Consider the following 27,075-nt stretch of genomic DNA (forward strand, 5'->3'; position numbering starts at 1 on the left):
GACCTGCTAATCCTTTTTCATGCAGCTGGACCAGCACCCACCATGCGGTGGGGAAGAGCCTGGCTGAGATGGACAAGGGGCTGCAGACCCCCCCCCCCTGCAGCCACCGTTGGGCTGAGCAGTGCTTTATCAGCGCGGGTGCGATCCCAGTGCTGAGGGGAGGAAGGGCCAGGAACAGGCACCGACTCGGGCTGTGATGGGGTGAACGTGAGGTCTCCTCCTCGAGTGCGATGGGGCCGGGCTGCAGGGTTTGTTTAAGTGCTCAGCCTCTTCCCCTTGCTTTGCTGCTCGCCTGCCTGCCCAAAGGCAGCTGCCCTCGCACTGTGGGACCCCCTGCCCTTCTCGAGGGGCTTCGGGGCCACAAAGTGCAAACAAAGCAGCAGCTTTCAGCGTGGCAGACGGACTCTGGGTTACTTATTTATTTCTAGAACAGCCAACAGCTGAGGCGGCTGCTGGGCCTGAGGATTTCACACGAAGCAGAGGGATGACCCCAAGGAGCTCCGACTCAGCTGGCCAGAGCAACAACCCTACAAAAACACACTCGACCTCAGCCGGCGGAAGCAAACACTAGGCAGAGGAAACTCCAAAGTCCGTGCTGGCAAGCCACGCTGTCGCTCCAGCCTGGCTGTGGTGGGGTCTCCACCACGCAAGGGTGATCCCTGCCGAGTCCTCTGCCTGGCACGTATTGCCCAGGGCTGGCAGGAGCTGCTGCCCTCGAGAAAAACAGAGCAGCAGAGCCTTGGGCAGCCTCAATGGGTCAGAGCAGGCAGCAGCAAACCCGACTGCGGGGCTTCAGCTCCTCCATCACCATGCGGGGCTGGGAAGGGGAAGAGGGACGCAGCCCGGAGCGGCAGCGGGGCAAGAGCAGGCACAGTGGTGATTGGCAGCAGGAGCAGGCGATGCCCACGCCAGCCCGCATGCATAAAACCCGTCGTGACAAGAACTGATGACAGAAATGTTCCCACATGTGTGTCCACGTGTGCCACGGGCACCTGCAAAGGGGGGAAACCAGCCGAGGCAGGAGCAAGGGGACCAGCAGCTGGGCACCACCTGCACCCCAAGGCAGGTCCCAGCTCCCCGCAGTCAGGAGGCTGCCAGGTACTGGTGGAAGTAGAGGCCGAAGAGGCTGGTGACGACCTGGCAGGCGGCCACCCACCAGGTGAGGAAGGCGAAGAATCCGCGGAAGAAGAGAGGCGTGAAGATGCCGCCCAAGACGCCTGTGATCTGCTCCACCGCGGCACGCACGTCCTCCCTGTCCTCGCTGCCGGGACGTGGCGGTGCTGCGGTCGCTGCCGGAGGGAGGGGAGGGGGCTCCGGGTACAGCCCCCACGAGTGGTGCCCTGCATGACAGAGGGGACAGGTCCGTGGGGGTCGATCCCTGCGCTGCAGCCCCATCCCCGTGCTACAGACGTGCTGGTGGCTGAGTCCCAGCACGCTCGCTGCATGCATTAGGTTCATGCCCAACTGCAAACCATGTCTTGAGAGCCTGGGGACGCCTTGGACACTGATGGCTTGACGATGACTTGCAGGTCTCATCCTGTCCCTCCCGAGCCCCCGCGTCCCCCCGACGCCTCCTTACCCAGCGTCTTGAGGAGCAGCGTGCAGTGGAGGGTGAGGATGATGGGTCCCAGGTACTGCAGGCTGACCACGGAGACGTAGCAGTAAAACCTCGTGATCTGTGGGCAGTGGGGATCAGCGGGAGGCCGGTGGCTGTGCACGGACCCCCACTCCCACCCCAGCTCCCGTGTCCGGACCTTGCGCTGGATCTCCAGGACAGCGATGCGCCCGGCTTCCTTCCTCATCTGCTCCACCCAGCGCTCGGCCAGGCCCAGGTACGCCTGGAGGTGGTGGCGGGTGACGGCCAGGCGCAACAGGCAGAGGCCGACGATGGTCCAGAGGCGCGTGGTGTTGTAGGCAGAGTCCGACATGCTGGGGCAAGAGGAGGGGGCTGTCGGGGAGATCTCGGAGTCCAGAAACCCCCTGTGCCCCAGAGGGGGTGTCTGATGGGAGAGGTGCTGGGGAGGATGGAGGGGGCTACTGGTGTTGGAGGAGGTGGACTGGTGCACCTGTGCCTCAGTTTCCCCTCGGAGCAAGGATGCCGGGACACAGAGTCGGACCCGCTGCCGGTGCCCCACTTACATCTGCACCGTCTGCTTGCCCATGGGCGCGTGGAGCAGGAAATCCCGCGAGATGGGCTTGATCCACATCACCACCACAAGGACAGGCGCCAGGAAACTCAGGTGGAGCAGGACCCTGTGGCGGAGCCGTCAGAGACCCCCATGCAGCCTGGTGCCCCCCACCCGCTCCCTCCCTCCATCCCTCCATGGGCAGGGACCGGTCCTCGCCCACACCCTCTCCACCCTCTCCCACCACCCAACCTCCTCGCCGCCCTGCAGCCACAGAGTCGGGGGGTTCCCGGCCCCCCGAGACGCCAGCGCCGACCCCCTCGCCTCCTTCCCCACCCGCAGATTTCACCCAACTGGGTCAGGGGCTTGTCGGCCGCCATCCGGAGAGCGTCAAGGTGCGTCTGGGCCAGGCGCAGCCCCGGGAAGGTCAGGCAGGCGCCCAGGAAGGAGCACAGGGCCACCAGCCCCAGCTTGAAGGCCAGCTTGGCGAGGGGCAGCCTGCGGAGAGAGAAGCAGTGGGGGAGGACGACAGGTCGGCTCCATCCCCGGTGAGCTCTGGAGGGGTTCCCACCCCAGGCTTCCAAAAAACCTCCCCAAAACCCTGTTTCCCTCCCCACCCTACCACCAACTCACGTCCACTCCCAGCCCCGCTGCTTCAGGATGCTCTCCAGGTTGCTGCTGACGCCGGCCAGCCCTGTGGAGAGCAACCCGCCATGAGTGGGGTGCTCACAGCCCCCAGGGACCACCTCTCCCTGTCACCCCTCACCCACCGGGCTCGAGGCCGAACTCCAGGTACTCCTCTTGGATGACCAGGGCCACCATGGCGAGGAGGAGGAAGAAGAAGGCGAAGGTGAGGCAGACGGAGCGTTCGCCCCCCTCCTCCGAGCGGAAGTAATGGCGCATCACCATGAAGAAGACCTTGCTGTGGGCAAGGGGCAGCCGTCAAGGAAACCGGGGGCTTCAGGACCCCCCCCAATGCCAGCGGGACCCCCTGCTCATTAGCACATCATAAACCATTCACGTTGTTAGGCCACCACCACCTTCTCCGTGGGGAAGGCTCTCATTAGGCACCTTTACAGTTCATCAGTGAGCGGTTTATAAATCCATAAATTTAAATTTTCCACCTCAACTGGCTTTTACTGGGGAAGAAACAAGGACGGCGGGTTCCCTCTCCCGCCCATCGGCAGCCTGGACCTGGCGGGTGGCAGCAATCACACCCCAAAAACCAGCAGAAGGATACACGGAGAAGACAACCGTCAGCAGGCACCAGAGCACCCCGATGTTCGTCTCCTTCTGGGGGTCCACCAGGCAGCAGTAGCCCTCAGTGAAGACGTACACGGCGGTGGAGTAGATGGCAAAATCCACGAACCACTGGTACTCCAGGAAATAACGCAGCACTGGTGTGACAGAGGGACACGTCACCGCTCTGTGGGGACCTGCGTGGGGTCCCGGGCACGGCCGAGGGTCCTGGGTCCAGGGTGATGCCCGGTGCCAGGACGCCTGGGTCCTGTGTGCAGAGGGAGCAGTGGGTGCACGGGAAGGGTGCTGGAGCTGAGGCTGCGGGGGTTACCGAGAGCATCCACGGCGGTGATGGGGCTGGTGTCCAGGCGGAGGTCGATATCCCGGGGCACAGAGAGGGGCTTGTCATCCGTCACGCCGTTCATCCTCCTGCAAGGGAAACCCGGGCTCGGGACGGCAGGCAAAGAGCTGGCTCATGCCTTGTGTGGGACACCGTGGGACGGTGCCGAAAGCCCCTCGTGTGGTGGCACGTCCCCGGCTTGGGGCTCCTCATCACCAGCACCGGCCCCGAGCCCGTCTGCAGCCGAGGCTGTCAGTGCCGCACCTCCCCAGGGGAGTCCCCCAACGCGCCGGGATGACTTCCATTAGCACCAAAACAAAATATTTATCATTTTAAGTCCCTCCTGCCCGCCGGAGCCACGGGCACGAGCTGAGCTGACCTGTCCCGCTTGGCCTTGGGGCGCTGCTTGCCTGCCAGGGCGCAGAGCTCCTCGTCCGAGGGGTGCTTGTAGCGGTACAGGCTGGAAGGGAGCAGTCGGGTGTCAGTGGCGCTGGGTGTCCCCGAGGCCCCCCGGGGACGAGCAGGGAGGGACGGGCCGCGTACCTGCCGTTGCAGAGCAGCCAGCGAGCGAAGGAGCAGTGCGGGGCCATCTTCTGCATGACGCTGGCTGCCAGCAGGCTCACCACCACCTGCACCCCCATCACCGCCTGCGCCGGGGACACCCTCAGGGGTCGACCCCGGCACTCGAGCTCCCAGAGCCGGGGGGAGCTGGGGAGCTCCCCACCAGCCTGCAGTGCCGGGGCTGTCTGCTTCCCCCTGTCCCTGCTATGGGACACCCCGGGCATGCACCCCCCCCCCCCCCGGGCAGGCACCCTCCGGACGTGCAACCCCCCCCCCAGGACAGCCTGGGCATGCACCTCTGGGGTGTGCACACCCCCGGGACACCCCGGGCATGCACACTTGGTCACGCAAGCCCCGGGTACGTACCCCCCCAGGACACCCTGAGCACGCACCCTCCGTGCACGCACCCCTGGGCACGCAACACCCCCCCCCCCTCCCCGCCCCGGGTGTGCACCCTCCCGGACAGCTTGGACGTGTACACCCTGGGCAGACACCCCCGGGGCCAGCCCCCCGCGGCCCCCCCGGGGCAGGCCCCCCCGGCCCCCGCTCACCATGCCGGGGTCGGTGCCAAGGCAGACGCAGGAAGGCTGCCCGCCGCCGCCGCCGCCCTCCCGCTGATTGGCAGCTTCTCGACCAATGGAGAGGCGGCACTGGGCGGGGGGCGGGCCCTTTGCCGCGCCCTGTTCCGCCGGCGCTGCCTCCTGGGAGCTGTGGTCACCGCCCGGCCCTGGGGCCGCGGGTTCGAGCCCCGCCTGCGCTGTGCGGGGCAGCGGCACAGCGGCTGCATGTACGTATCTAAATTAAATCATGCCCGTGTACATGCCTGCACCCCCTATGTACATGTGTGCACACCTGTGGGTGTGTGTTTGCACCTGAAGGGCCCCTTCAGGCTGAGGCTCTGCGATACCCATCCCTGCGCGCAGCCCCCGGGCACTGTATTTCAGGGGCAAAGGAGGGCACAGGGGTTTGGGCAGCGGCGGCTCGATCCCCGTGGCCTCCCCGTCCTCCTGCACCCTGGCCCGGGGCTGGCTGAGCTGGGACCTCCCCCTCCCCAGTGCCCTCCGTGGAGCAATGATGCCACGGGGCAGGCTGTAACCATCTCACCTGCCGTGTCCTTTTGCCCATGTCTTCCTTGCAAGACAAACGGGCTCCTCTCCTGTGTTTATCCCCCCGTTGCTCCCAGCTGCGTCTCCCTGCGAGCACTGGAGGAGCCGAAGGTGGACGAGGCCAGGGCAGAGCGCGCTGGGTGCAGCTCCTCCAGGCTGACGGTGGGTAAGGGGCTTCAGGACCCACCACGATGCCAGCACCTGCGTCACGGTGGGGGTCTGCAGGCATTTCAGCTGAGCTCGGGGTTATTTAGGGCTGTGACAGCCCTGCTCTGCAAGAAGCACCCGCTCACCCTGACGGGGGGTTCCGTGGGTGCTGGGGTGCCCCTGGCCCAGGCAGGGTGCTGGTGGCCCCGAGGGGTTGCCATGGATATCGATCTCCCAGGCGAAGGGATGCGCTTCCCACTAGATGTCGCTTCCGCCTGTGCCCCGAGCATCCCCCGCGAGTTGGGGTACCCAGGCCTGGGGGGTGCCACGTCCCCCCCGACCAGGCACCCCCAGGGCGGCCTGGGCACGCAGCCCCCGGTGTGCCCTCCGTGCCAGCTTTAGCCAGGAGCTGAGCAGCCCCTCCGCCGATGGGGGGGAGAACTCAGGGGCCGTGATGCCAAACAAACCCCCAGCCTGCCCCAAGTGGCCTGATCCTGGCTGTCAGGTGCCCCCGGCTGCGAGCCGAGCCAGCGTCGGGGGAAGCAGCCTGTTCCATCACCTTTGCTGGCTGGGCACAGCCCATGCCCTGGACCCCCAGAACCCCCAGACCTCCCCCCAGCCCTTGCACCGGGGAGCAGCACTGGCTGCAGGGTCTGCACAAACCGGTGGCTGTGCATCTCTGGAACGAATGCAGGGCCCCAGGATCCTCGCAGCCCCCACGGCGTTGGCTTTCAGCTCCGCCGAGACACAAAAAAAGGAGGGAAAGGGGGAAGATGGATGCTCAGAGCACCCCCAGCCCAGCCGCTCTCCCCCAGGACACAAAAGCCCCTTTGAGGACTGATTTTACACCGCTCCTGCAGAGATGCCCGAATTAGCATCAGCAAAGGGAGCTGCCGCGACGGGCGTTGTCGGTGCTGCTGTAAAGTCAACAGAGCGCCCCAGCCCTGCGCCCATTGAGGGGGTGCCAGGCCCAGCACGGTCCCCGTACGCACCGGGGGGACATTTCCTCGAAGGGCTGGGGCTTGGCAGCCACACGGCGCCCACTGAGCCGGAGCCGATCCCCTGACAACCGAGCTCCCGCTGGTCCTGCAGCTGGGGGACCCCATGGGCACCGTGGCCGGGGTCTGGCTCGGGGACTTTCCACCTCCGGACGATGCTGGGGACAGCTGGCGGGCCGGGAGCCGGTCTGTGCCCATTCCCCCCGCAGAAGTTTCCTATTTTGCACAAAGACGGCGGCGGGCGGCGGTGGGCATTGTCCGGGCTGCATCGCATTACCCAGGGCTCCCGGAGAAATCACTTGTATTTCACGCTCCATTGAGCAGCTGCCTGTATATATTTTCTGTGTTGCACTTTTAGCATGACAAAAGGAGAGGGCCTGTGAACTCCTTGCTCTTCAGACCTCTCCGACACGTCCCCTGAGCGGAGCCCCCCTCGGTTAGCATAACAAACTGCCACGCTCCCTCCGACGTGCTCCGGCTCCCTCCCGGCCCTTTCCCCAGGGTAATTTAATGTATAGCTCAATATTTGGGCGTCTGGGTCGCTGGCGGCGGCGGGCGGGTGGGCGAGCGCGTGCTGGGGGGGTTCGGAGGCAGGGATTTCGGTGAGGATGTCCTTCCGACACATCCGTAGGGGAGCCAGCCCAGCCCCACGTCACCCAAGCTGTATTTAACTGGTCACCAGAAACACTGGTGGGACCCCGCAGCCCTCCCTGGGGAGGGGACTGAGCTGCAGCGGCCCCGGCTGGACCCGGCACCGGCTCCGTGGCTCTGGCACCCAAATGCCGAGTGAGCAACCGGAGTCACCAACCTCTGCGGTGACGCTGTGAATTGTCCCCTGTCTGCTCCTGGAGCTGCAGGTCTCCGGGCTCTGTTTTTGCCTTGAAATTTGACTCAAGGCCAGAAAAATGGGGGCTGCAGGGCTGGAGTGAGTCTCGGGACCAGCGGCCCCAGCTGGGTCTGGAGCAACCAGTCAGTGCACTGGGAGCTGGTGGTGTTGGCTGGGTGTTTGTCCCTCCTGCGTCCCCGTTTGCACAACCTGTCCCACCCGTCCCCCATCAGGGCCACCCCCGGGGAGCCCTGTGGACCGGCAAAGCGGGGCCAGACCCAGTTCCCAGGTCTGGGGTGGAAACGAGGAGAGGGAAAGGGAGCGAGGGTGAGGTGAGATGTGCCCATCCCCATGCCAGCCAAGCCCGAAGCCAGGCTGCTCCTGCCTCCCCCCAGCCCAAAAGGGACAGGACATTGTCCCCTCCGGGGCTGGGAGCCCCTCGGGGCACCCCTCACCTCCTGCCGTGGGGAAGGAGAGGGCTGGCGAGATAAAAGCTTGACCCGCTGGGAGGGAAACACACCCTGGACACCGGGTCTCGCAGGGATTTGGGGTGCCCTGCAAGAAAAAGAGGCAAAATCCTGCTCAAACACCAGCGGCACGAGGGAGACCAGGCTGCGACACGGCTGGGGGCTTTGAACACCTTTAATGCACGTGATTTTTTTTTTTTTCCCTTTCGCCTTGTCAAGCTGCAGACCTCCTCCTCCCGACGCCTCGGGCTCGGTGGCAGCGGCTCTGTGTCCCTCCAGCTTCCCGGGATGTCATCTCGTGGTTCGTGCACCCCGTCTGGCACCGAGGTGTGGGGGGGAACCCTGGGTGGGACCCCCCAGGCACGTCTGGCTTCAGCCGTGGGGCTGCTTATATGGGAAGGGAGGGAGCAAGCCCTTACCCTGGAGACGGAAAGGGCATCTGCACGGATCCTGCCCACGCTTCAAACCGAGCCTTGGCTTTTCTCCAGCCTTTCTTGGTCACCTGGAGCCCGTGGCGTCCGCTCATGTCAACTGTCAACGGGAGAAACTGGTGTGAGCCCAGTCCCAGCCCAGTGAGAACCGGGGCCGAGTCCCCGCGGGACGGCCGGGAGGTGACCGTGTCACCACCATGCCAACTCCCTGCCCGAATAATTTCTGCCGTCCCTACAACTGCAGTCCCCATCCCGCCACGCGCTTGGGGACATTTCTAATGGGGTCTGGCAGTGGGGACAGGCAGGAGTTTGGGGTCAGCGTGTATTTAAGTGGCTGGTGACACCCTGGAACATCTTGAAAGAGGGCAGGTGACTGGGAGCAGGAAAAAACATGTCGCTGCTGGTGTCTAATGGGGAGAAGAGCTCCCACCCGGGCAGGAGAGGGGGTTGTGTCCTGCAAAACTCATGCAAGACCTTTAAGGTGATGCTCCCAAAGCAGCGAGAGCTCTGGGGGGACCTGGGCACTGCTGTGGGGTTCACGGGGTCCCCACCTCCCACCCCGTTCCCGCGGGCTGCTCCAAAAAATCCTTACCGAGAGCCGCGCTTTGTGCCGGGTCTCTTGCGAACAGGCTCACCCTCACGCCGTCCCCGGGACACGCAGTGGCACCTCTTCACTCATGTCCTTGTTGCTGCCGGGCGCTTGTGGGGGGTCCCAATGCCCCGACTGTGGGGCGCAGTCAGCAAAGCCCCCGGTGCGCTGCCAGGCAGCTGCCTGTGGATGAACATACATGGCGTTAGCTGCTGCCTGCACCGGGGCTGCCACGCCATGTCGCCGTGCGCGCACCCCTCCCCTAATTCCAGCTTCCTCCTGCATTTCCCCCTCCTCCCCACGGCCGCGTGCCCCCCTCAGCCTTTCCCTTACGCAGCTTTGCAGGGCCTGAGCCCGAATTCGCTCATTAATTGGCCAGTCGGGGCATCCTTGTGCTCTCCCTTCACGTTCAGCCTTCGGCGTTGCTTTATGGGGTGCTAAAGCTGCGCTGACAAGTGCTGCATGGCATAAATCCCTGAGAAGTGCCTGTTCTTGCTGGCTCACCCAGCCCTGATCCCCCGCGAGGGCTCTGCCAGCTTTGGGGTTCGGGTCCATCTCCCTCCGTGGTCTGCGTGGGGTGGGGAATCAGTGCAGGCTGATCGGAGGGGCTCCTTCCCCCAAGCCCCTCTGATCCGGTGCGGACCGATGCCCTGAGGGATGCCCAAGGGGCCAAGCATCCCCACCCGTGCGCATGGATGCCCACGCAGGGCTGGGGAAGGCGTGAGCACGTTTGCATGTGCTGAGATCGCCTGATGCTCCAGCAGGAATATTGCGCTTGGAAAAGCTCCTCCTGGATGCTTTTATTCTTGGGCTTTGCCGGAGCCTGGCTGAGCTCTCCCTCCGGGATGCTGCAAAGCCACCGGGACGCAGGGAGGACGCTCGCTGCCGGAGGGGTCCCCTGCAAAGCCACCGGGGTGCAGGGAGGACGCTTGCTGCCGGAGGGGTCCCCTGCAAAGCCAGGCTCCCTGCAAATCCAACCTTTCCCACCACAGTCCCCCGTCAAACCCCCTTCCCGGATTTCCCTCATCCCTTGCTTACGCTGACAATACCACATCTGTGCCCCATCTCAAAGGAGCCTTGTCCGGGGGGATGCAGATGCCCCGGATCCTCCTTTCCGGGGCCGGCTGCATTGCTGCCTTACGGGATCGGGGCCACGCACGGGGGCTGCCCACGCTTCCCGGGAGCTTGGGGTTCACAGTGGCACTTGCTCTGCCTCCCTGTAGCCAAGGGGGTCCCCGTCTGCCCCCCACCTCCCCTATCTCGTGGGGTGAGACCACTCGAGACGAGGATCCGTGCAGCGCCTGGCGCAGGGACGGCCGGCGCCGGGATGAGGATCTCAGCAGCTCATCCAGTGCGATGGGAACGGGAAGGGCTCGATCTCGCTGCTGCACACAGTGTGAAATTAATTAATTAACCGACGTGTGTTTTGGGCAGGAAAACCAGTATTTCTTATTTATTGACATGCTCAGCTAATTTCTCTATTCCCTAATGAATTGACCAAGCCCAGCTGCTTACGGGGCACAAAGCAACCTGTTCGGATGTTCCCCCCGACCTTCGCCGAGGCACAGCGAGAGCCACCGGCATCTTCTCCCTGCTCCGACCCGGGGGCAAGACGCAAGTGACCCCCTCCCGGAGCGCCCAGGCAATTTGTCGGCCCAAACCTGGGTTTGTGGCACGGCTCAGCACCACTGGGGCAACTGCCTGGGGGGGGAATAACCCCGTGAGATGTGGCTGTAATGTGGGAATTGGGGTGCCCGGGGGGTCCGCACTCCCTCCTCCCCCAGCTGCCCTGCCCTCACGAGGCTGGGAACAGCTTGAGTGTCCAGGCAGGGAATTCATTTAAATAAATTTCCATAGGGATTAATTTCACCCCTTCTCCAGCAGTGTGGCGGAGGCGAGCTGCGAGTGTGTGTGTGTGTGTGTGTGCATGAGAAAAGCTGAGCCTGTTTTGGAGGAGCTGGGGAGATGAGAAGGACGGGAGGCACCATCCTCTCCCCGCAGCCCCATCCGCCCTCGCTGCCCTTCATCCCTTCATTTCCAGCTTCGGGAAGGTTTTGAGCCCGTCCTCGCCCTCGCGTGAGCCCGGCCCAGCGGGTGCTCGGTGCCAGAGATGCTGGTCCCAAGCAGGGGGGATCATCCAGTGCAAATCATCCAGCGCCCAAAAATTTCAAAAGTTTCCAAACAGAGCTACAGCAAGCCAAGAGTCGGCGTCGAGTGGCTCGAAATACCATCAGGGAGAGAGATTTGGGCTGTGCAAGCCGGTGGGGAGAAAATCCACAGGATTTACCAAGATCGAAAGCCCTCGGATGCCCCCCCCCTACCAGGAGCCTTGTCCTGGCCTCGTCCTGGCGTGGGATTTGCCCTGCGGGTGCCTGACCTGGGTCCTCCTGCACCAAAAATCTGCATTTTGCTTTTCGATGCTCCCCGAGCAGTGCGCCGGGACCCCGGACACAAAACCACGGCGGGGATGGGATAAGGAGGGATGCGGCGGGGGCTTCTCCATCCGCACAGATGGGCTCCGGCATGGGGGAGCACCGGCGCGGGGCAGAGGGGGTGCACGGGGATGCCACCAGCAATTCTCGCTGCTCAACGCTCCTGCGTCGCTGAGTAATTCAGCCCACGGGTCCCCCCGAGCTCTGCTCACCCGCAGCCCCGGCAGCCTCTCCTACCACGAACGGGGATATTGAGGGCTGGGAAAAATGCTCCTGGAGCGGCCGCGCAGTCCGGATGCTTGGAAATCCCAGGAGCCGATAATGCCATGATGTTTTTCGGCTTTTCTAGCCCTCCCCAGGACCCCCGGTGCAGGAGACACCCTTTCGGCAAGGAGAAATGACAATCCCCCCCCCCCGTTAAACGAGTGCAAGAGCATCTGAATGACAGATGCAGGTTTTTTTCCATTCTGCTTAGGATTTGGGATTCAAAGCGCGCGACAGATTCAAAAACCCGGGGTAAATAAATCAGGTCTAGTGAACACTTGGAAACAAGCAGAGCGATAGCTATTTTTGGCTGTCAAATTTGGGAGGTTTTAAGGCTCCTTCAGGGCACAAACTGCTGCAAGAATTCATTACGCTGCAGCAAAATAAAAGCGCGGTGAGGAAGGAGAGTTTCCTTTCTCCTCCCGGGGAGATGGAGACGGGCAAACCCAGCAATGCCAGGCCTGCTGGGGGTCTTGCACCCACAGAAGTACTGATCTGGGGCTCTGGGGCGGAAAATGGAGACCCCGGGTGATTCCTGGAGGGAACGTCCCCGTGGACGGTCCGTCCCAGGAACCTGCCATCACTCCCAAGTGGAGCTTTTTTCCATTGAGGATGGACACGTCAGAATTAAACCCATTTCTTTGAAAATGCCAAGTGGAGCCCAGAACGTCGCTGGGATTTTTTGAAAACTAAAAAAATACCCTTTCCATTTGGATTTTTTGCAGGAATCCCAATTTTTAAGCGACTCACATGCCCCTTCGGAAAAGCGAGGCTGCTGGAAGGGCAGTTCTCACCATGCGGTGCCAGCCCCCACCAATGCTCTAAAGCACCCGCCCCCCGTTTGGTTTGGTGCTGCAGCACCCGCTGGCACCCAGCACTGTCCCAGTGTCCTGCGCCTCGTTTGCTTGACGTCGTTAAGGCTTGGAGACGCAGGAAAGCAGGGATGGAAGGAAAGCCCGCAGCCCCGCTGGCGGCTGGGCTCATTAGAGCAATTTCGGAAGCCTGGGCTGCCCCGCAGCTGGGCACGGCTCTGCCTTGAAACCCCAGGAGCTCCAGAGCTGGGCTTGCAGGGGATGGAGACCAGCTTTTTTGGGGTGCGCAGTGTGCCCCAAGCTCCCCTTTTTTGCAAGAAGAGGCTCTGCATGCTGCAAACCTCCTGTTCCCAGGTAATCCGCCCTTGCTTTGTGTCCCCAGCCTGGCCCGGAGCCCAGAACAGGAACCCATGGTCCATCCCAGGGTGGGCGGCCCCCATGGGTGCTGGGGACCTGGCCCATGGGGCAGTGGCCAAGTAAAATGAGCTGAATTATAGTTTAAGGCAAAGCTCAGCATCAGCATGGAGGTTCTCTGCTCTTTGCCATGGAAACAAGCGTTGCTAAGGGATTGCTTAATAGGGAGTAAAATATTCTAAAAACCTAAGTTTGTGTGGCAGCAGGATTGAACCCCCCCCGGTCCTGGGGGGGTGGATGGGGCTGTCCGGGGCTGCCCTCGCAGCAGCTCCCATGTGCAGCTGAAAGCTCCAGTTCTCCATCCGTATGGATAAACCCCTGGCACGGAGAGAACTGGACGCGGGGTGCTGGGTGATTTGGGGTGGGCACGGGCTCCCCGGCAGCGTTGGCATGCTCCAGCGCAGAGCTGGGGATGTCAAGTCTGCCACCCTTTAAAACAAGCATATATGTTATTAAACAGGCTCACAAAAGGGTCCCCAAGGGATAAAGACGCCAGCGCTGCCCCCTCGGAGTGGGTGCAATGCTGGGCTCTTGCACGGTGCCTCAGTTTCCCCTCCGGCATGACCAAGGTGGCTGCTGCTCTCAGCACCCCCTTCTCCCGGCATCCTCCGTGGGCACGCTGAGCCGGCGATACCCGCTTAACTTTATTAATTTTATGGGCATGAGGAAAGGGGCTGGGGGGGGGAGGGAATAATACGGGCAGGGGCCACCTCTGACCTTGACCCCCGTCCTGGCTCCCCGCGGCAGCTGGGCCGTCGCGCCTCCGCCGACAGCTCAATGGGCGCTTTGTCTGCGCCCGCCGGCCCCGCGCAGCCCTGTCGCCCCCAATAATATTTATGGAGTCGGCGGTCACCTTCTCCCCTGCTCCCTGCATCTCAATAACAGCCGGGCTGGTGAGATCCAGGGAATCTGGGAATTTATAGTCCGGAGAGTTGCTGCTCTTTAGCCCCGTGGGGTGTGGAGTGGCGGATCCTGCCCTTCGGATAGCTCGTGTGCATGAATAACGTGCCCCAGCTTGGTTTCGGGCACTGTTCACAGCCCTCAAGTTGTTTTGGTTTTTTTTTTTCCTTAAAAAATGCCTGTTTAAAAGCAAACAGGTGGGGGAATTTCCTCGCTTTTCCCAAGTCTTGCAAAGCCGCTCTGCTCCCAAACCAGCTTTGGGGGGTGGAAAAGGCGAGGAAACCGCGCTGCTGATTTATTTTACTGTGTTTCTGCTCACTGCCCAATTCCTCCAACGATTAAAACAATCGAAAGCTCCTTTCCAAAGCTCCAGCGAAGAATATTTTAAGATCCTTCTGCCGGAGATGCTGCGGATGGGTGCAGGCCCGGTACCCCCAGGTGTGGGGGGATTCGGGTCTGCCCTGAGCCCATCGAAGCTCCCAGGAAGCTCCCTCGGCATCCCGGGCTTCAAAGCAGATGATTTAAGCAAAGGTGCTTGTTCAGGAAGGGATCGACCAGGGAAACCTTAATATTTGGGGAAGAAAGAGGAGGATCGGTGAAGGCGCAGGGCACAGCGATGACCCTGGTTTGCTGGGATTTGGAAAATCCTGATAAAGGGTAACTTCTCCCTGATGGGTGATTCAGGCCAAGGCGGCACCGGGCATGAATCCAAGTTCCTGCCGAGTTACTTCAAACGCTACCAAAACCAGGGCTGAAGCAGTGGATCTCTGCGGGTGGGAAATTGGGCCAATGTGGGCTGTTTTGGTTGTTCCCAGATGCTCCAGCTGCACAGAAATGGGTCAACTGAGTCGGATGCTACCGCCGCTATTCCCACATGGGTAAGAGTGAGAGCCTCTCGGCGTGGATCAGACGCTGAGTGAGGGGGAATTGCCAAGGCCCACGTCCTTCCCCGCTTCTTGGGGGAAAAACCAGCCCGGAAAGGATCCAGCAAATCCCCCAAATGACTCGCCGGACACCTGGGGAGTGACACCGACGACTCTTCCAACAGCCGGGCTGGATCTTCAGGGATCCCAAATACCCCCCTGCGATGTTGAGTTGCTCCCACGCACCATCCCCAAGGCATGTGCTGCCCCGTCCTGCAGAAACTGAATTTTGAGGCTGTTTCACTGGACTTTGGGAGATGTTCCAGGAGCAATTCTGTGCTGGCCATGGGATAAAGCTGGTCCTTTCCCAGATTTGCTGTCATCTTCTGATAGATCCTCCAGTTTGGAGCAAACCAGCCCCCGGCTGATCCCGGTGCCAAGCAGAGCAATCCTCCAGTGCCGACGGGTGTTTCTGTGCTGGTTTGGTGCTTCCTTCTGTTAATTGAGCTGGGAGGTAATGGGCAGAAAGGTGCCGGGATGCCGGGTACGTCCACAAACCTCCCTGCATGGAAAATCCTCCTGTTGTTTAACCCCAGAGTTGCAGGTACTGCTGTGCTTCAAGCAGGGTTTTTCCTGGGGCTGGGGGGGATGACCCGTCCTGACCCCCAAACACCGCACAGGAGAGAGGAGGAGGAGGAGGAGGGATGCTGGGGAAAGCAGAGCCGTGATTGCCATGCATGCTGAGCTCCTCTATACCCGATCCGTCAGGGGAACAGCTACAACCTCCGTCCCCCCATTGCACCGGGGCACCCCGGGGAAACACGAGCATCCCTCAGCATCACCCCCTGACCCGGCTTGAGCCGGGGCAGCTTCCAACCTATTTAAAAGAGGAAACCAATTTATTTTCCTCCTCCTCCGGTGGATGCGGGTTAGAAGGCGCCGTGGAGCATCCTGCCGATGCCTGATGCCGAGCCGTGTTTGCGCAGCCCGGAGCCGCCGCTTCCGGAGGCCACGGCACAGGGGCTGGTCCTCGCTGTGCCGCAGAGCATCTCCCGTCGGCCTCATGCGCACACGGCTTCTTCCCATTCCCCTTCCCCAGGGCTCGTTCAGGGAAATGCTGCGTGACACCGGCCCTCGAGCGCTGGCAGCTGGAGATGAATCTGGAGTGTCACCTCCTGCCACCGCCCTCGTTCCCAGCCTGTGGAGCGGATGCGTGGGAGATAGCACGCCCCTGCAAAGAGTGGGGTGAGCAGAGGAGGACGGGAAAGGGAATGTCCTGGGAGGCAAATATAAACTGATTTTAGTGAAGCCGGAGCGCCAGAGCTCCTTTATGCAAAGGGTTTGTGATGTTCTCTGTGCAGGGCAGGAGCAGCCGGGTGCTGACGGGGCCGGGGGAGGATGGTTTCTGGAGACGCCTCGGACACCGTGGGTTTAGTCCAGGTGGGAAATGGGGGTTTTGCTGCAAGAGGAGGGTGCGGGAAGGTGGTTGGGGCACAGGGAGAGCGGGGGACAGCTCAGTGGGGGATGCCCAAGCAACAGCTGCCACCAAGCCACAAACCAGCTTGCAAAGAGCTGGAGCCACCGGGACGGGGTCTGCCCGCAGCCCCTCGCCGGCCTCATGCTCCCTTCCCAACGGTGGCGCGGGGAGGGCCGAGGCCGGCGCAGCCCTCCCGGGAGCGAGCTACCGGCGGGCGGTGGGTGATGGAGGGTGGGTCGTAACAAGCATCATTGCCGGCTTGCTGAGCTAGGCATAATTGTTGCAAAACCGCTGCGCACATGCTGAGCTTCATAATTATCAGGCTTGTCTGCCAGCCTCTCCCTTCCCCCAGCACAACGGCACACTTGATTATGATTATGGTGGCTAATTTTGTCTGGTGCATCTTAGGCATATGGGCCCCCACCTGCTCTGAATATGCAAACGCCGCTGATTTGCTCCTCGGCGGCCGCTCTGAGCCGGGGCCCGTGGGCAGGCGGGGAGGGGGAACCTGCCCAGCGCCGCGAACAAAGAAACCCCACGTGGCGGTGCGGGCACAAAGAGCCGCCGGCACCGGAGCTGCCCACGGCACGGTACGGCGGTGCCCGCGCTCGGCGAGGCCTCCGGGTTTGTTTCCCATGGGCGAGATGGAGCACCTGTGAGCAGCGAAAGCGTGTGGCGTGGCGTGCATGTATACCGCGGCGCGCACGTAGACCGCGGCGCGCACATAGACTGTGTCGTGCACGTATACCGTGGCATGCACACGCACACCCCTGCACAATCAACACCCTACGGACAACCCCTGCCAGGCAAAGCCCCGGCGTCTGCCTGCTCCAGCCCGGCTTTCCCGCGTCGCCGTTGGATGCATCCGCATCCCGCAGCCTTGCAGAACCTTCCCTGCCCACCATAACGTATTGTTTTGTGAAACGTATGAGCGGGGTTTCGCTCGCATGTCGGTAACGCTCATAAAAGCATCCACGCGACGGTGAAGGGCAGCTGAGGTGGTCTCACATCTGCCTCGCCGGGACCGCTGTCGGGGGGGCTTTGCCATGCTAATGGATAATTAGATAGGCAGACAGACTGACAAGGATCCAGATGGATGGATAGATGCCACGAGGATCTGGTGACAGATAAATAGGCAGATGCTAATGGGCAGCGCAAACAACAGCTTAGACTCCTGCTAATTCCCACTGTAATTTTTAAGCTCTCTCCATCCTCCCCCCTTTTCCCCCCTCTCTCCCCCAATGCAGAGCTCTCACCAGCGCATCCATCACCTCTATTTATATATATATTTTTTTTTTGCACAAAAGTGGCATAAATGGTTTGTAGGGGCTCTAAGGAATAACGAGTAGCAGCGAGCTGAGGTGGGCGTCGTGCGGGGGCTCAGGGAGGTGAAAACCCTGGGGTTACCCTGGGACCGGCCAGAGCCGGGCTCGGCTGTCGGGGCGTCTCCATCCCTCCTTCCCCAGCGCTGCTGCCACCTCCCCGACACTGATTTATATTTCAATTAAAAAAAAAAAAAAAAAAAAAAAGAAAAGGTTTGTCCCTTTTCTTCCACCGCGGGGACGGGAAGAAAATTTTGAACGGAGGGGAGGAGGCCGAGGTGGATTAGAGCCGGAGAGCCGTGGCCGAGCGGGCGGTGGAGACAAAAGAAAGCATCTTCGCTTGTTTTCCCTTGCCGCGGGGAATCCACGTGGCGGTTGCGGGAAGGCGGGGAAAGTGGGAAAGGGAGATAAATCCTGCTGGAAGGCTTTCGGCGGCACCCGCACTGCGCGGGAGATTTATAGCCCTGCACTTCACAGCCACCTGCCTGCGATGGGTGCTGCTCACCTGCTCCGTGGGGCCGGGCTCATTAGCCGGGAGCCCTGGTTAATGAGATAGGGGGGTATGGGGATGCTCATGCGGTTGTAGACCTTTGGGTCTTTCCAGCTTGGCAGGGACAGCACCGTCACCGTCGCCAGCCCCCTGTCCCAGCCTCGGAGGGGCTCAGCGCTGGCGCGAGCCGGAGCCTCGAGCATCCTCCTGTGGGTACCAGCTCCGTGGCTGCCACGCTCTGCCTCCTGCTCGCGCTGCCTGGGGTCCTCTCTATCTTACCTACCCATCTCCCGCTTTATCACCTCGTCCTGATTTGTCTCTCAGCCCATCAGCCCTTCCGTTATCTGCTCTTTCTTTCACTCTGCCCCTTTTCCCCTCCATGTTTCTTATTTTTTTTCCTATAGTTCTCTCTCTCACTGGTTTCTTTCGTCCCCTGCTCTATAGATTTCCCTCCTCTTCCTCACCCTCTCTCTTCTCCTGCTCCTTTTCCCTCTCTCCGGTGTATTTTCTCTCCCCTCTGCCATCCCAGGAGGGGTCGGCAGGACCGTGGCAGTGGGGAGGAGCGTCCTGGGGCAGGCGTCCCCATGAAGCTGGGTCCCTGGGCTGCCAGCACGGGCGGGTCTCACGGTCCTATTTCAGGCTGAGCTGCGAAATACAGCCCAGGAGATGCCATCGGCGTCTCCTGCATCTCGGGAGAGAGCCGGAGCCTGGTCCGGGATGAGGAGAGCCTGGGAACTGGTCCCCAAAGGCGCCCAGAGCAGCACCGTCAAACTCCCCGTGCCTGCCCCGCAGCAGGAACCGGAGGAGAAAAACACCGTTTCTCCCTTATTTCACCCAAACTGAGGCCAAGTGGGAGGTTGGGGACGGGGAAGGGCCCCGGCCCCTCCTGTCCGTCATCGCAGGCGCAACCAGCCGCGGGGAGCGGGTGTCTGCAGCGGCTGCTGGGGTGGCCGTATCCAGCACCCGCTATGTAGGTCAGAGCCGGCGCTGCGAGGGACCGCGGGGGCCCCCGGCCCCGGGGTCGCCCCTGCCAGCCGCCGAGCTGCCGGCTGGGATTAAACCCCTGGGAGCCTCTTACCAGCACCGTATAGATATACACACACCATATCACCATATATATACACACACCCCCCATATATGTGTGTATATATAATATATATATGTTTAATCTCAGCCTTTTTCTTATTTCAGATGGAAGCAGCTTGCCGACGCAATTAAAAGTTTTACCAGAAACGACCCTGTTGCAAATATTCCGGTTTTTAGAGAAGCCGATTCGAGTTCTCAGCAACTGGCTGAGAAAGCGCCCGGGGGCTTTTCTGACGAGCTCCCGCAGGTATTCCCAATTTCCTTCGTTTGCTTTACGAGGTACGGGGGGAAAAAAGGAGAAATATTTTCCTTATAAATATAGATATATGTATAAAAAATATTCCAGGGATTTTTTTTTTTCCCTGTGCAGATCCCTTTTTCCAGGAGTTTTCCGGTCTCTGCACCATCACCTACCTCAGGTGGAAAAAGACCCAGCAGTTACGGGTCAGGGTGACTGGATGGACGCTATTAAGAAATGTGGGAATGACGAAAGCTTAAATTCCCAGTTAAAAAAAATTCCTTTTCTGGGCACAGATGTTGAAAGCACCTTCAATTCTTGATTCTTTTCCTTCCCATCACAAAATACCCCGGGGAGAAATCCCAAAAGCAGCTTCACCCATCCCTGTGCATCAGCCAAGGGCAGCACCCGGGTGACACCAGGACCCCCACGGCCCGTAGCCGTCGGCAAAAAAAGACAATATTGGGACCGTGAGGATCAGAGAGGCTTAAAATACGACCCAGCTTTGGGAGAATTCATTTTGGACCACTTTCTTGCTGCGGCCATCACCTGCCAAAATCCCACTTCTCCTTTTGGGTAGCCGCCCTCATCCCTCTGCGAGCAGCTGGCTTTTTTGGGAAGGGGATAAAGGAGGGCACGTGGGGTACGGACAGGGCCGTTGACCAAGACAGACGGATGGCATCCCCAGGACAGACAGAATTTGGCGCGAGAAAGGGGGCGGCGATGGCATTGCCTAGACACGGCATTTAATTAAGATGCACGAGCAGTACTTTGGGTGCAAAAAGCGGAGGGGGAAGGGTTAAGGGGCGGCGGGAGAGAGGGGTGAGAAGAAAGCCCGAAGAAAAGAAGGGACCTCACAGCACCCGACGGGCCTTGATGGCTTAATTACCATATTCAAATCTAATTAATTCCCCTTTGCATAAAAAGGCCACGGGCGGGCGTGGGACCAGCCTTGCAGATGGCGTCTCATGCTCAGCACCATTTTGGGGCTGCCGGCCATCTTAGAGCGAGGAGGAGGATGGCTTCGCCCGCGGTGCCGAGCGTCTTCTCGGGGCACCCGTCGGGCAGAGGGCTGCGCCGGGTGCTGGCACCAACAAGCCCCATCGACCATCATTAACATTGCTTTGAGGAAGAAGAGGCTATTTAAAAGCAGGGGGGAAGGAATGAAGCAAAAATGTATGGGGAGGGGGGTTTAAAGCGATGGGGCATCATAATTTGGGGGTATTAGTGTGCCCCTCGCCCTTGGTTGGGGCTCCCCACCCCATCCCTGCATCCTGGGGTCTCCAGATGGGACGGCGCCGGTCTCCGTGCGGATGGAAATTGCCGATGCGGGGATTAGCGTCCCTGGAGGTATTTGCTGGAGGGGGTGGGCGATGGGGAGCGAGGCGCGGCGGCAGTCCCGGGGAGACGTACATCTCCCTGGGACCGCCGCTGTGCCTCGCTCCCCTAAAAAGCAGCACCGACACGGCCCTGTGCCATGGGAGCATCCCAGAACCATCTCCGGAGGGTGATCCCATGGGGACGCACCCCGCGTCCCCCTTGGCGTGCTGGCCAGCAGGAAAAGCCAGGAAAATCTAGCCTCAACAAGCAGATACCCAAACCCCCTCTTGCACAGGCATTGTTTTGGGGAAAAACGGAGGATAATATTCCTCATCTCCCCATCGTGCATCTGGAGGTGAACCAAGCCCCGAGAGCGTGGGCTGCCGACGGGCACCACGGCAGCGCCGGCACCGGCTGCCAGGCTCACCCTGGGAAAGGTGAAAGTTATTTTTCTAATGTTTCGGACAGCTTTGCCGTCACGTGAAAAACTCGGAGGAGCGAGGACCTCGGGGGATGTGGTTTTTCTCCCTTGACTGACTCCCAAGGATGCGACGCTGCTGCTGCTGCGGGGCTGTGCTCCTCCCCACCCCCTTCGCCAGCGCTAATGGGGGCTGGGATGAAAATGTTACCCCAAAACAGGCTCCCAGTCAGAGCTGGAAGTCGCTTGTGTGACTAAATCCAATGCCTGCCAGCAGGAAAAATGGGGTCTGGGGGGTTTGGATGGGGCAGAGCAGGAGGAGCTGTGGATGGATGGTGGGGGAGGCTGCACTCCCGGCTGGGGGCAAAGCAAGAAGTGAGGGGGGAAAATTCCCCCTTACACTGTTTAGTCATAGAAAAGGATTTTTTGGATCATAGAGGAAAGATTTTTAGACGTACATTAAAAAGGAAATAGAGGGAAAAAGCCAATTATTTGGCAGCCAAAAGCTGTTACCAATAGCCCAGTCTTCCACTAGCTTTGGACTTCCAAACATTCCACTAAATATTTTCAAAGAGGAATATAAATAAAATGGGGACAAAAGCTGTTTTTTTTCCCCCGAAACAAAAAAAAAATCAGTGCAGCACCTCACAGCCCGGCAATCGCAGCTGCCTGCCCGGACCCGACGGCGAGGGACAGCCCAGCCATGCATGGAGCCATTGTGGGTGCCCCCCTCTGCGGCGCTGCTCCCTGGACCCCCCAAATCCCCGGCTGGAGAGAGCCCGGGGGGAGGTTTTGCGGGGAAAACCCAGTGCCGGCTGGCTGGGCTTGCAGGAAGGGAGAAGAAAGCAAGAAAAGCCCAAACTTACCCCGTCCGGGAGAGGCGAGGGGGTCTCGAGCATCCTTTGGGGAGTGAAGCGAACTTCCCTTGCCTGGCTCCGCAGGCGCTGCCCTTGCCGTGGAGGGATGCGACCAAACCAGCCCGTCCCCAACAGCCAACTTTGCCGCTGCAAACCCGTGCCGGGAGCAGCCTCCTCCTGGCCCAGCGGCTCCCAGGGGTAGGAAAGCCCAGTCCACGGCACCCCACGGGGCTCCTCCATCCTTTGATTTCCAAGGCGAGGGTGCTGCGGTGTGGGTGGTCTCCCCGGGGCTCTGCCCACGCTGGCCTGGCTGCTCCCCTTCTCTCTGGCTGCTTCGCCCCATCCCCGTCCCCGGTGATGGGTGCTGCTGGACTGCGTTGATTAAAGCAAGGTGGGGATTTCTCCTCTGCAAAGAATAAAATGAGCAATGCCGACATGTCCAAAATCACACCGATCACCTCCAGAACCACGCCGATCTCATTCTGCTCATCACTGAGCCATCTTAACCAGCTCAGCCGCTGCGCTGGGCAGGCCCACGTGGCCAAGACGATGCTTTAAGGGGATCACAAAGGTTTCTCCTGGCACAGTCGGAGCCTGGCGAAGGGCCTCGAGGTCTCTGCACCCGCCTCTATGTACAAACCCCGCTCTGGGTACCCGCGTGGGTCCCCGCTTAGGGACGGGTTTCTGTTTGACCTCTCCGTCGGGGTCTAGAGAGAGGGTCGAGCGGCTCCATCACCCCATGGGTCACACCCCAGACTGCATCCCACATCCCATTTTACAGATGGGGTGGCATCGGGAGGGAGAGGAGCCAAACCTTCCCAGGAGCCGGTGGGGAAGGAAACCCCTCTGTGTCAGGTGATGGGGCAAACCCCCTGCAGATGTGCCCTTGGGCATCTCTCCCGACCCCCAGCACCCACTGCCGGTGAGGGGATGCCTTGGTCTGCCCCAGATCAGCCTTTTTATCACCCAAAAACATGGGGTGTGGAGGCGAGGACTTCAGCCCTTGCTGGCCCCAGCACCCATGTTTACCCCGCACAACGCTGCCTGGGGGGGGGCACCCATCAGCCCATTCGCTTTGCTCCCGAAAACTCAGCCCCTCCGACACCCCTCAGCACTCCCGAGGGTGTCCGATGGGAAGAGAAGATCCCAAAAAGACCAGAGTCAGGGCGGGTTGACGGCGCTGCCCCAGACGGGTGGCAGGAGCTGGGGGGGGGGGGGGGGAACAACAACACACCAAGGGGACGCCCAAGGGGAGGGGGGGCTCAGACACAATGCTGCCATTGAGGGGGCCGCGCCGTGGGTCCTGGCCCTTCCTGCCCAGACACAATAGGGGCGGCCCCGCGCGCCACTTGTGCGCATTGTGCGGCGACGGCCCCCCCCCCCCCGCCCCCCCCCGGCTCCTCCTTTCTGTCCCCCATCGGATAATGGATCCGCTTTGTGTGCTTGGCTGGACAAGGACTTTGTGGCGGAGAAAGAACTGGTGTTTGTCTGTCAGAAGAGATCGGCCAAGAAAGGGACGGGGAGGAGCGGTGGCTGGAGCGGGGCAGCGTCCCTCGACGCAGCATTGGCCTTGCACGGCCCCCACGCCGCCGGCAATATTCCCAGCGATGCTGGGGGGGGGGGGGGAAAGTCCTTGCTGGGAACTCAGGGAGGTGCAGCCCGGTGACCGCGGTGCTGCCGGACTTGTCGCTCAAACCCCTTCCCTGGTCCCGGTGAGCATGCCAGCGAGCATCCCGGTGAGCATCCCATCGAACGCCAGCTCCCCTCCCCGAGCCCAACACAAATCCGCGGCGGCAGAGGGTCCGTGTCCCCCTGCCCAGCTCCGGGCCCCCCAGCCCCTCTGATTCCCCCCCTGGCCACCATTCCTGGGGATGGGATCAGCAAAACCTACAGGAGATTAATTCTCTGGCCGCCTCACTCTTGCTGTACCGGCGTGCAGGAAGGCGGATGGGATAATCCCTGACTCCAGCGTAGCCAGAACCACAAAGAGCAGGATTAATAAAACCTAGGCTTTAATTTCGGCAGCCCTGAACAAGTCCCTTTTCCTGCAGCATCCCCAATTCCAGCAAGTCGGACAATTAAGGGACGGGGGAGCTCTGTGGCCGACGGCCACGTCCTAGCTGCTCCGAGAGGGGAAAGCCAGCCCTGGCACCTTCCAGCTGGAAAAACCACCGGATTTCAGCCCAGCCAAGCAGCCAGCGCTGCGTGTGCAGGTACACACGTGTGCCCGCGGGTACACACTAACGCCCCACGTGTGCCACACGGCCCCGCGCGCTCTGCGGGAGCAAGGGCAGGGCCCCTCCAGCAGCAAACCCTATGCAAAGCGGGGCTGAAAACTGCGGTTATTTCCTGTTAAACCAGTTCAGGAAACTGGTCACATTTATCCTATAGGTTGGGGCAGGTTTTTTAATTGCTGAAATTCTGGGTTTTGAAATCAGGTCTGTGCAAATGCCGGTATTTAATGAAGAATGTAGAATTTTGTTTCCCAAAATTTTAGCTTGATAATTGGTTTCTCGATGTGCTGATGGGTGCTCGGGGGACATCTGCCAGCCCAGACCCTTCCCGAAGGGGCCAAGGCGGGGACATGACTTCAGGAAAAACCCAAACCCCATCGCACCGGGAGCGGGTTCATCCCACCCATGCTCCATCAGCACGGTGGCAGCGGCGTTGCCAGCCCAGGCTCAGCATCCTGGGACTCCCACCCCACACCCCACGCGTGGGTGGCATTTTGGGGCGACAACAGCCATGGGGCCGGAGGTGGCGTCTCAGCAGCACGTCTCCCTTCCCCAGTATATTTTGCTGCTGGTGTTTGGGGTCCAGGTGCCCGCACAGGGTGAGCATCTCCAGCAGCATCACCCCGGGAGACCCCGAACCCGCATCCCGGGTGCTGTGGGGCTGAGCCGGGCGGCTCATCGCCCGCTGGGGAAAGCGGCTGGGCCGGCGGGATGATTAGGGTGGCCTGTGGAGTAATTATCTCATTGGACAACTAATACCCTTTCAGCGGGAGCGGGGTGGGGAAGTATTGTTCGGGCTTAGGGATTACATCAACCCGGCTGGAGCAGACAATGTGCTCCCCCTGGGAAGAGGCAGCTCAGCCCCGGGGAGAGAGGAGGGAGGCAGGGGCTGAAGCTGTCTCAATTAGCGAGTGTCCCAGAGAGGAAAAGGGTGGTGGGGGCCCATGGGGGGACATGGGGAGTTTAGCGGGGAAGGAAAGCATCCTTAACCCTTCGTGCTCCTCCATCGAGGGGACTCAGTCCTTCACCCCTGCATTAAGCCCTGCAGGGACAAGGAGATGCCGGGAGAGCTGGATGCATCCCCTTCTCCCCGTGATGCCGAGAAAAGCAAAGCACAGCCAGTTTTCTCCTTTTTCTGCCTTTTTTTTCTTTTTGACAGCCCAATTCCAGCCCCTTCCAGCCTCCCTGCACATCAGCAGCACGTCAGCCAATTCGTCCTTGTATTGTGAACGGGCAGCAACTGGGGACAGTGGCCAGGACCACCGGAGGGGCCAGCCAGGAGGTGAGCAGGGCACGACCCCATCCCCAACCCCAAAAAGCAGTGCCAGGGAGGGGGGGGATGACAACCCCATGCACCTACACCCGGCGACACGCAGCATCGGGGCACCACAGGTCCTTGGCATCCCCCAGAAACGCCGGCTCCAGCCCCGCGCCCACCCGGCACGGCCGCCCTGCTCTGGCTGGCGTGGGGCTGGGGTTAGTTTTGGCTGGGTTCATGGTAAATCAGGCGTGAGGCCGGCAGGCCGGCGGCAGCCACCGCGCCAGGTTACCGGCGGAGCAAGGGGCCGGCTCCACCTGGCCCTCGCCATCCGTGGGGTGATTAAACATGGGGCTCCCAGCTGCCATACATTTTTAAATAAATGAATAATACATAGCGGGGTGATAAATAAATAACGGCCATACATTTGAACTTAGCCTCTGAGAAAATCCTTTTAGTTCAAAAGGACCGGGGCGCTTGGAAAGGGGAGCCCATGCATTTTGAATGGGCTGCCATCAAGTGTCAGGGCTTGGCAAGGGAGACAAGGGGGGGGAGGGATAAAACTGGCCTCGACACAAGCAGGGGGGGACGGGGACAAGGATCCTTAAGCATTGCCAAGGGCAGCTTTGGTGGCAGCAGGCAGCGATGGCACTGAGGGCTGCGACCGCCCCGGTGCTGGGCACCGAGAGCCCGGTGTGCCCCGAATCCCTGGGAAGGAGGAGGATGAGAATGGAGGGTGCCATACCAGGAGGCGAAGAGCAGCCCCCGAGAAAGGCAAGCGGCACATGAAAGGTCCGGTCCCGCTAACCCCGACTGTGCCGAGGAGGAGTCCCCATTTAGCAGAGCAAAGGCAGCGTTTACTTAGCAGTGGCCCTATAAAGAGGTGGGTGGCCCTGGAAGGCGGCCCAGACAAATACAAGGGGATTAGACAAGCGAAAGGTGTGAGCGGAGGGGCGAAGGGGAGGAGGATGCTCAGAGAAAGCCGTCAGCGGGGGCATAATGAAGCGCCCCGAGCGGGGAGGGGGCGGAGAGGCAGAGGTGGGTGGGAGCTGGATAGGGGGAACCGTATTGTTGCCTTTTCTGGGGGGGAATCCAGAGAGAGCCCATGTCAGAGGAGTTGGGGGGGGGGGGGCTGGGATTAGTTCTGAGGCTGCCCCAAGCCCCTGCACGGGGCTGCTGACAGCACACGCCTGCCCTAACGTGTCCCTGCCACGCACAGCCATGCACACGTGTGTTCTGGCCGTGCACAGCCATGCACATGCATGTCTGGGCCATGCACAACCATGACACACGTGTCCCAGCCATGCACACACATGTCCTGGCCACGCACAGCCATGCACACGTATGTCCCAGCCATGCACAGCCATGCACATGTATGTCCCAGCCATGCACAGCCATGCACACGCGTGTCCTGGCCATGCACACACGTGTCCCAGGACAGGATCCTGGCGGAACTTGCTCCCTTGCCCTTCGTGAAGCCCGAGAGCCACGGAGGCAACTTGCTTTGCGCAAACTGCTCCCGCTCACTTGCATCACTAAGTAGGTATTGATTTATTAGGCTGTAATTTAAGGCAGAACGTTTTAAAATGAACTCACACACCAAGCCCAGGCATGAGAATAAACAAGACCTGATTTATTTGCTGCCCGTCTCTCTGCAGATGCCTGGCCGGGCCGGCAGCACCGCAGGGCAAGGGGGGGGACGGGGAATCTCTGCGGTCAGATCCTGGCATGAGAAGACCGGGAGGGGAGCATCCCCCTCACCCCCTGCACATCCCCTTCTGAGGGCTGCAGAGCAGTCCCGCACGCATGCATCCTGCACCCCCTCCCCAGCAGCCCCACGCAACGTCCCCCAGAGCCCCC

General features: G+C 61.0%; 1 protein-coding gene and 1 long non-coding RNA gene across 4 annotated transcripts in view; both read right to left on the reverse strand.

Annotated features, from left to right (window-relative positions):
- Window positions 1–1,013: 1,013 nt before the first annotated feature.
- TMEM161A (transmembrane protein 161A) lies at window positions 1,014–4,861 on the reverse strand. Its single transcript, XM_076359387.1, has 12 exons — window positions 4,818–4,861; window positions 4,249–4,352; window positions 4,085–4,165; window positions 3,697–3,794; window positions 3,367–3,523; window positions 2,897–3,048; window positions 2,760–2,820; window positions 2,481–2,624; window positions 2,140–2,253; window positions 1,755–1,929; window positions 1,580–1,676; window positions 1,014–1,340 (listed from the first exon to the last, which is right to left on the reverse strand). The coding sequence occupies exons 1-12, from the start codon at window positions 4,818–4,820 to the stop codon at window positions 1,084–1,086; spliced, it is 1,443 nt and encodes a 480-aa protein (XP_076215502.1). The 5' UTR covers window positions 4,821–4,861; the 3' UTR covers window positions 1,014–1,083.
- A 3,106-nt stretch (window positions 4,862–7,967) lies between these two features.
- LOC143170830 (uncharacterized) overlaps window positions 7,968–27,075 on the reverse strand; it is a 34,120-nt gene continuing 15,012 nt past the window's right edge. For all 3 annotated transcript variants that reach the window (XR_012997103.1, XR_012997101.1, XR_012997102.1), the window contains 3 exons: window positions 21,733–22,129; window positions 8,834–9,013; window positions 7,968–8,341 (listed from right to left, as the gene is read on the reverse strand). This is a non-coding gene — a long non-coding RNA (uncharacterized LOC143170830). The remainder of the gene's footprint in view (window positions 8,342–8,833; window positions 9,014–21,732; window positions 22,130–27,075) is intronic.

This window comes from Aptenodytes patagonicus, chromosome 25 (assembly GCF_965638725.1).
Source record: "Aptenodytes patagonicus chromosome 25, bAptPat1.pri.cur, whole genome shotgun sequence".
NCBI lineage: Eukaryota > Metazoa > Chordata > Aves > Sphenisciformes > Spheniscidae > Aptenodytes > Aptenodytes patagonicus.